The 10000-nt window shown below is 42.1% G+C and overlaps 1 protein-coding gene across 4 annotated transcripts in view; it reads right to left on the reverse strand.

The window, feature by feature from the left end:
* The window catches only part of anks1b (ankyrin repeat and sterile alpha motif domain containing 1B), a 263977-nt gene that overhangs the window by 146070 nt on the left and 107907 nt on the right, over window positions 1-10000 (reverse strand). For all 4 annotated transcript variants that reach the window (XM_042078680.1, XM_042078677.1, XM_042078676.1 and 1 more), the window contains one exon: window positions 3510-3635. In XM_042078680.1, the coding sequence (XP_041934614.1) occupies window positions 3510-3635 (126 nt within the window). The remainder of the gene's footprint in view (window positions 1-3509; window positions 3636-10000) is intronic.

Raw genomic sequence — 10000 nt, forward strand, 5'->3', positions numbered from 1 at the left:
CACTATGGTATCGATGTGTTCTGCCCATGAGAGCTGACTATCTATTATTGTACCCAGTAATTTTACTTTATCTACCTGTTCTATAGGTTCTCCAGACAAGTTCATACTCATCTTTTGTGTGGTTGACATTGGTTGTGGTTTATGACTCGATCCCAAGATAATTGATTTGGTTTTTGAGATGTTCAGTACCAACTTATTTCGCTTTATCCAATCAAAAACCATATTTAACTCATCTGATAAAACATTGTGCAATTCACTGATAGTTTCTGCAGTATAATACAATGTGGAATCATCAGCATACATTTGTACAGTTGCTTTACACAAAACTGATGGTAAATAGTTTGTGAAGATGGCGTATAAGAGTGGCCCGAGGCAGCTCCCTTGTGGGACTCCACAGTCCAAGACCTTAGAGTGCGACCAGCTACCAGCATAATAAATCTGTTGCATCCTACCTGTGAGATAACTCTTCATAAATTGGATGGCGGTAGGACTAAATCCATAGCATTCTAGTTTACCGATGAGTAGACTGTGATCTATGACATCGAATGCCGCACTAACATCAAGTAATACTGCACCAGTCATCTTTGAATGATCCATTGCCTGGAGCCAGACATCTGTCATTACTGTAAGGGCGGAACAAGTTGAATGGTTATGCCTATAAGCATGTTGGAAATCTGTGTTCAAGCTGTTACAGTCAAAGTATTCCTGTATTTGTGAGTGGACTATTCTCTCCATCAGTTTACTAAGAACTGGGAGAATAGTGATAGGTCTACTGTTCTTCCCAGAGAAAGCTAGTCTGCCATCTTTAGGAAAGGGAATAATTTTACCTTCTTTCCAGATAATGGGAAAAACACCTTTTATTAAGCATGCATTTACTATATGACATACCGGACCGTAAACATAGTCAGCTGCCAGGCCAAGTACTTTACTGTCCAGCATGTCAATACCCACTGAGCTGTGTTCGGGCAGGGACTTCAACAACTTCCTTACTTCCCGCTCCTCCACACTATTAAACTAGAAAGTGCAACTCTTGTCTAACATCACATTATTTTTTATGAGCTTTAGATAATTAGAATCAGTATTGTCCATATTCTGCCTTAGAGTATAGACCTTATCTATGAAAAAATCATCAAAATAATTTTCAATATCAGATGGTTTGGTCAGAAATATGCTTTCTGATTCTAGAAAGGAAGCCCCACCGATTGACCGTCTCCCCATTATTTCATTAAGGGTTTTCCAAAGCTCTTTACCATCTTGCTTTACAGCATTTATTCTTTGCATATAATATTCTGTTTTCATCAATCTATTATCTATTCAGTTTTGTAACCTGATTCCTCAGTTGACAGTAATTCAATCTATCTTCCACTAATCCAGACTGCGTGTGTGTGTGTGTGTGCGTGTGTGAAATGGCAGGAGCCAGCTGTTCCCATCATGAAGACATGCAGAGAGAAACCAGCGTTGAACCGGCATCCAGAGAGAATAGTCCTCACTGGTTACTTTGGTTACAAAGTTTCCATGGCAACATTCTTAGTTATAGCTTATAAGGGTGTGTGAGAGTCAAGTGTTAGTTTGGAGCTTGGATTAGCTTGTTCATACAACAAACACACACACACACACACACACACACACACACACTTCTCCATTTCCACACACTATTCCATTACAGTGTTGACAAGCATACATACATGCAAGCACTCAGGTCACCCAGGTCATTTTTCTATGATGCTCTGTGTGTGTGAGTGTGTGTGTGTGTGTGTGTGTGTGTGTGTGTGTGTGTGTGTGTATGTGCTTCAGTGTATTCATTGATGTGTGTGAAAAGTGTGGGTGCTTACGCAGTGATTATCCTGGGTAATTATTCTCATTGTAGTATGTATAAATCCTAAAATTAAAGGCGTGTGTGTGTGTGTGTGTGTGTATGTGTGTATGTGTGTATGTGTGTGTGTGTGTGTGTGTGTGTGTGTGTGCATGTGTGTGCGTGTGACTGTATCTGGGTTGAAGCATTTAAAGGTCGAAGAGGAATATGGGGACCTCAGGGACACAGTGACGGAGATAAAACAAGCTTGACATTTACAACTGCAAACACCCATCCATACACACACACAGACACACACACACACACACTCACAGAGACACACACAGACACAGACAAACATATTCACCAACAGCTGTGCAGTTCCAGAAAATCATTTCATTGCAGATTGTGTGCTTAAACACATGTAAAGGGGAGCTTTTAGCCAAACGAGCAGTGTTGCTTTCTGGGGGGGTGAATGGCTCCAACACAAAGACACCAGCAATGTGCTTTACAGTACATACTGATGACCTGAAGCTCCAGTATATGATTTCTTTTGTTTGAAATGTGATATGTGCTGCCCAATAGCCTCTATGATCCTCTCTCTCTCTCTCTCTCTCTCTCTCTCTCTCTCTCTCTCTCTCTCTCTCACACACACACACACACACACACACACAAACACATACACACACAGCTAAAAACCTCTAGGGAAAAAAGGCTGACTGAGAATCATGGGCTTAAATGCTTTTAAAGGGAATTTTTGGCTCTTAAACGAGCAGTGATGCGTTCTGAAAGCTCTTCAAAGACTTTCATAGACCAGAGACAATGTGTTTTCCATACTGATGAGTTGAACCTGCTTTATATAATTAATTTTGCTTGAAATATGCTTAAAAGCGCAGTGATGACCCACTACCAGAGGTGGACATCCCGGCCTCAGAAAGTAGAAGTCCAGGCGTGTATTCTTTCTGGCTGTGCATGTAACACAGGTGACCGTTACTAAAAAGCTGATCTCCCTGGAAGAAGAGTTGTGCTGATTAGAACCAGTTGGTTTAGTGGACTAATGTGGCAGGACTTTTATTTTCTGAAGCAAAATAAAATATTAAATAAATGCAAAATAAATATTATTTTCCACCTCTGTCCATTACACAGACTGGCCTGCAGTGCAGTCTAGTTCAGTTCACACTCATCTCTGAAATGTCTTTCTGGGCCTCTGCCTGTATCCAATTAGACAACCTGTTAGGCTAAAATCCCTGCTGGGATTGGGCCTGCAGGATGTCAATCAAACAAAACAGTGCAGGTGATTGGATATGTGGAGTAGTGGGAGGAGTGCTGGCTTCATGTGCATCTCTTGGGTGTGCCGTGCTTACATCACACTATAAACACTGAGCAGACAAAAGGTTACGTGGAGAGTTGAGGATGTGAAGCCGACTGAGAAATGTGTCTGGAAATGAGTTCGGAAATGTGTTAGCAGTGTGTACATGTGAGTGTGTGCTTGCGTGCGTATGTGTGTGTGTGTGTGTGTGTGTGTGTGTGTGTGTGTGTGTGTGTGTGTGTGTGTGTGTGTGTGTGTGTGTGTGTGTGTCTGAATGGGTCAGTCTCCAAGTGTGAATATGTTTGTGAGTATGTTAGAGATTCAGTGTGTATGTGCATATGTTTTTGAGTATGTGAGTGTGTGTGTGTGTGTGTGTGTGTGTGTGTGTGTGTGTGTGTGTGTGTGTACCTGAGAGAGACTTGGGAAGCCCAGGTTTCTACATCCGTTGCAGGGGGTGAGCACTTCCCAGAATCCGGCAGGACCACAGCTCTTCTCCTCTTCCTCTAACGCAGGGGGCAGTGGGGGTGTCGGCCTCTGTACAGACACACACACGCACACACACGCACACACACCACACACACACACACACACACACACGCACACCACACACATACACACACACACACACACACAAAAGACAGAGAGAAAGCAAAAAGACAGTTCAGCACAGAGGATCATTAAATCACTAGCCCTTCAATTTCCAAACAAGGCTTCAAAGCAAACCTCACCTGTCCACTGGGAACAGCCTTTGATCAAAACCCCCCACACTAATCAGTGGCAAGTATACCACACAGACCCCAGACCCCAGAGACGTGACAGAGAGACCAAGTAGCTTATAGGACTCTACTGTATATCAACAGGGCCACTGTATTCGATAGAGCTCCTGGCAATCACTTAGGATTCCAGCTTAGTCTCATGACAAGGGGGGGGGGGGGGGGGTGCAGTCATGTGTGTGTTTATATCTTGAATTCCGAAATTCCGAGACTTCAAGGGATAAAAAGCAGCGTGGTTGAGCAACATCTCTAATCACATGAGCAGATATAAGATGAATGTGTTGATTCGGAAAAAGAACACGACCCACTTTAAATGTACTGTGTGTTGAAAGTGTGTGTGCAGAGTTGATTTTGATGAAGACTTTTGCGCTTTTATGAGCGCATTGCTTTCTTATGCATGAGAGGCAATCAGGTGTTGAACGTGTTTTGGCTCTGAGCATTTCACATTCCAGCTGCTCGATTAATGATTCAGTGTTGTGAACAAGGCCAAAAGACAGTGGCTTCTGTTGACGTGTGGAGAGCGAAGACCTAATTACTGGGTGCTGAATTATCACCATCAGCATTTTGCTATAATAGCAATAATGGTTAAGTGAGTGAGTTGAGTGAGTGTGAGACTCTGTGTAAAGTGTGTGTTTGTGCGTGTGCGTGTGTGTGTGTGTGTGTGTGTGTGTGTGTGTGTGTGTGTGTGTGTGTGTGTGTGTGTGTGTGTGTGTTTGTGTGTGCTTTGGCGGTAGAAACACCATGTAAGTGACTCAGAATAGATGAGCGTGTGTTAATGTGGGTAAAACAAAGTGTGTGTTTGTGTGTGTGTGTGTGTGTGTGTGTGTGTGTGTGTGTGTGTGTATGTGTGTATGTGTGTATGTGTACGCCCGTGTGTGTGTGCGCGCGTACCACATATAGGATCATGTGAGTGTGATATCTCGAGCTCCCACATGATGCTGCTGCCCTGGGCAACACCAACACCAATCCGTTTTTTTTTGTTTTTTTTTTCTAGATTGCTTTTTTGATATCCCTAAATAAATAATTAATTCAGCTGTCAGTCAGGCTAATGCCCAGTGTCAATGCAGTTTCCCACATCAGGCCGCTCATACTATGAGGTAAGAAAGAAAGAGTAGCCTTAAGGTCTACACACATAGGCACCGACATGACCGCAGTGCACCCCACTTCCCATGTTCTATTACACTAGATTCCACTGTACACAGTACAACTCCATGCACCACCACCGAATCCTTTCGCCGCCGATTTAGATCTATTTTTTGTCAGTGCCGCTCAATAAAATCCGTTGATTTATGGAATGCTTGTCAGTTAAAAATGTCCGCGCTGGCGTGCGAGAAATGACAGAACGTGGCGATGCACTCATGTGCGGAATGCTTTAGATACCCCGACTGTTGCAAGTTGAGTATTTACAGGTTTCAGTATTACAGTACATGCAACATATTCTCGCACAAGTATAAACTGTTACAAGTTGGGCAATTCTTACCTATCACACTAGTTACAGTATGTCTTATACATAATACAAATGTATAAAACATGTGGATTAATTGCCTGCCACTTAATGCCTCCCCTGGCTAAAGTGAGTCATTGCTTTTGTCACCTAAGCTAAGGGACTTCATTACTGTGCTACATGGCTATCATGTTGGTTACAACCATCTGCCTGGTCAGAGGCGTGAAATGGTTTTTAACTAGCTAGCTACTCACCTACTATATGTGCAAAGAGGGACTAAAGGAATCTCCTTAATCACTTCACTACTCGTTGCTAAGCACTTGTGTCGTGTTGGTCATAAGCACACCTGTGAAAGCAGTTTTTGAACACAACACACTAACTGACTTGATGATTGTGACGTTGGTGTAAGGGATTTTTACTATTGTGGTTTATGATTGTGATGCCGGTCATACTATCAAAAATTTAAAGATTTTTTTTGTTTAATTCACTCAGTGCATTAGCAGAGATTTTCACCATATTGGCTTTCATAGAGGCTGTACTGAATATAGAGTCAGTATGCACAAAGGTACCTGATTTACCATCTTCTTTCTTTCTACATATGGAGCCTACACTGTAGAAGCTGCTTTAAATAGACATCCATATTCATTACAGATTGATGGCTCAGACATATAATAATAGATGACTCAAAAAGCAAGAGCTTCATACAGGCGAGAAGAGCATTAAAATTGCACTGTTGTACATCCAGACGTACAGCTTTCACTCCCTATACTGTAGTTAAGTGCTGAATCCAGACAAAACATTTCCTCAGTGATGGCTCTTTATAGTGGACTAAACATGTCACACTGGCTTTGACTCAACATAGGTCTGTGCGCTGTGCCAGACATATGCTGTTTCACACACAGCAAGACCTCAGTGTAATTCTGTGCTTGTTTGTGGATCTACAATCAGGCTAATGTGAGTGCCAGTCATGCTAATTATGTTAACGTTAAATGGCTGTCATGAGGTGCCTTTTGGGACCTACGTGTCTGATTATTACTGTGGAATTGGATTAACGAAGCGATAAATCAAACAATTAATTTAAGAAATAATAATAAAAGAGTCACTTAAACAAACGGAGACAAGGTCATTGACTAACACAACTCACACAAAAGGACACAAGTAATACCCACTACACAAAAGCCCTCAGTTACCCAACACCCCCATACAAGTCTAGTTTAAATGTACCGTAAGGCCATACTTATGAAACATAGTCCTCACCACTCAACTCTACATTCACTACCATATATCACACCCATAATCCTTTATGTTTTTGGCAACATGACATGCTAAGTGCCATGACATTGAGCTTGGCCATATGGCTGCTTTAATGTATAGACTTCAAAAGGACACAGCAGGAGACATTAATGCAGTGCTTTATAAATGGGGCCGATAAACCACAACGCATAAGTGCTGTCATATACAGTATATTATATACATTATATATTATGGCGGTCGTATATTTCATGGGGTGATAGATGAGTGAAGAAGTGTGGCACGTGAGTGGCTGAGATATTAAGCACTTATCAATCATAAATTAGCCCCAGTTTTAATTATGGCTGAGGTTGAACTTAGATGGTAAATGCATAGGGGGGGAAGAGGACGCTAATGTGTGTGTGTGTTCAAAATTGTTAAAGTGTGTGTGCTTGTGTGTGTATGTGTGTATGTGTGTATGTGTATGTGTGTGTGTGTGTGTGTGTGTGTGTGTGTGTGTGTGTGTGTGTGTGTGTGTATATGTATCTGTGAACCGGTAATGTTTGAGATCCTGGACATCACATCCATCTACTGTAATGGCAGAGACCTGACAAAACTGGATGAAACCATACAGTATCTGGAATGACTTTGACCAGAGCTGACATTCATTTACTAATGTTATTTACCGCAGGAGTTAAAACTAAATAAAAACTGACACGGTTTGACAGCCTGATAAACAGTCTCCGGTGAGAGGTGGGAGAGATGTTTCATCATATTACAAAATTAATGCTAAAAACGTATTTATATCACATTTAAATCTTATTTATTTGTATCTGATGTCCGTGAATTTTTAGCACAGAAAAAATATGGTTGACTGGTGTTTTGGGGCTTTTGCCATTTAAAAGCTTCAAAATCCCATTGGCAAAATGTATTTACTATCAAGATGCCTGAGTCTGAATGGCAGAACTCCACCACTTTGTGGAAGCCATGATGCTGCAATATTTGTGGGTCTAACAGTTCTGCTGTTGTCTTCTGTATTCCACATCAGTGGTGTTACATGTACAGTATGTGTGTGTGTGTGAGCAGCACACTTGTGTCTCTGCAGGGGCGGGAGCTGGGGAATTGAAGGTTCCACAGCAGCTGGATCAATGGCTGCTACACAGGGCCGCTCCCTGGAGAGGTGCTCTGTGATTTGTGTAAAGCATAGACTACATGCATGTGCACACACACACACACACACACACACACACACACACACACACACACACACACACACACACACACATATATACACATACACAAAAAAAAACACACACACAATCGTGCGCATGCACGCACGCACGCACGCACGCACACACGCACACACACGCTCAAATCCCTCTACCATCATATCCAGTAAATGCATAATAATCACTCCCTCCTTCCCTCTCTCTGTGCAGGGGAGAGGAAATCTATAATTGAAGACTTGCAGTAGGTGCAACTCAGCCTCCTGTCTCAGTTCCACCAGTGCACCGCCGTATGAGCCGTAAAGGACTACATCTGTGTGTGTGTGTGTGTGTCTGTGTGTGTGTGTACCAAAAAGGGTGTCTATAGTGCCGTACAAAGCCAAGTGTAGCATCTGTTGTGTGTTGTTGATCTGCTGCTTCTGCTTCCCCGAGATACTTGGCTTTAAATTCTGCAAAAGTGCACAGTGAAACCATGGCAGAGTGCAGTAACTGCACTTATTTTAGTTTGGCTTGATTTGACCTTCAATGTCAGATACTGAAGTATGCCTTTGTTTAAGGACTAACTTTGAAAACGAGGCCCACAGTTACTGCTTCTAGACATCTTGATCAGCTGTCACACTTGAATTTGAAAGAGGGCATTTTTCTGAGGCCTAAAAGCTACTGGACTTGGCTTTAAACAGTGGAGCACACAAAAGTGGTAAGTTTTAACCATAACAAATTATTATTCTGCAAAATGACACACATTAGTCAACATGATAACCAGACTAGCATAAGTTGTAGCAATAATTAACATTTTGGAAGGTTTGTGGAAGGAACATGTGAAAAAAGGTACCTGCAGTTTAGAAAATGTGAGTGTATGGGACTAAGAATAAGCACATATTTCACAAAGGTTGTGTCCATTGTAGCACCCTTTTTGTCTGATTTGTGTCATATTTGGTACATAGCTTCGATTCATTAAGAATGAGCCTATGAACCTTAATGAGGATCGGCCATTTACAATGGCGAAAATTGACTTCTGAAATTTGATTGGCTGTTTGCGGCCATTTTAAAGAGTAAACCAATGGACAATGTTTTCACACTTTCACCAAGTATAACCGTGCTTTCGAGATGTCTCGTAAATGTCTCGTAAATCCGCCACCCAAGTTGGAAAGTGTAAATTACCCAGCTTTCTTGCGGCATTTTGGGCAGGCACGCCCACTTTACCTCGGAGTACTTGAGGGTACCCCGAGGTGGACATACGACCTTACAACAAACATGCGTGGTCATGTTAAAGTTGATGTAATGCTCTTACACACTAGATTACATTGCTGCTTCAATCCGGTCACCAATTCATGCATTGCACGGTCTTGCTGTGCCTGCAATACAATGTAACAATTTGTTTTCCAGCCGTTTAGCTAGAGGCTACATGTAGCACAAAACAATAACAATGACTAGCCTCCTGCTAATGCCCCTCGTGGCTCGAGAGAAAGGCGTTCCTAAAGCCACTCATTGGTACATGTTGTACGGGTGAGTGTACGATGATTTACGAGACATCTCGAAAGCAGCATAAGTGTACCAAATTTCACATTTTTATGTTGAGAGGTTCTGACATGTGGCGATAGTAGCTCTCTCCAAGGATGTAATTTCATGAAACGTGGTGTGTGTCCAGAGAACTCTGTGTCCGAATTTTTCAAAAGTTCCATACAGAGCCAGATATATGACCCTAATGAGTCATTGAGTCATTCGGGAGGATATTACAATTTTGCAAGATCCCTGCATGACTACGAACATATCTACCAAATTTGGTGCTTGGTAATAATTAAGTAGGCCTAGTAATCATTGATAATAAGTGATCTATTTAGCAAGATGACAAGGGATGGAATAAAATATCTCTAAAAAAAATAGTTTTTAGGCTTGCCGGAGATTGTGGAAATTTTTAATATTTTGCCACACTGTAAGTGATAGCCCTCCCACAAATGTTTATTTACTGCAGTTTATGACTAGCCTAGAGATCTAGACGCACCCTAGCGGCAGCAAATTAATTTGCTCAGCCTGTACGTCTAGTATCAAACCATAGGGATTTCTATTGGCTGACGCCGTGGACTTCATCCAATCACAGCGCTCTATTTTGTTAGAGGTCTTAAGGCGGGCTTAACAGGATAACGACAGTCCTGCGACTGTGAACAACAAGGAAGGTGGCTATGGCGAACGAAGAGCGGTTGTTTGAATCGGCGTTGGCGTCAACTT

The sequence above is a fragment of the Alosa sapidissima genome, chromosome 22 (assembly GCF_018492685.1).
Source record: "Alosa sapidissima isolate fAloSap1 chromosome 22, fAloSap1.pri, whole genome shotgun sequence".
Classification (NCBI taxonomy): domain Eukaryota; kingdom Metazoa; phylum Chordata; class Actinopteri; order Clupeiformes; family Clupeidae; genus Alosa; species Alosa sapidissima.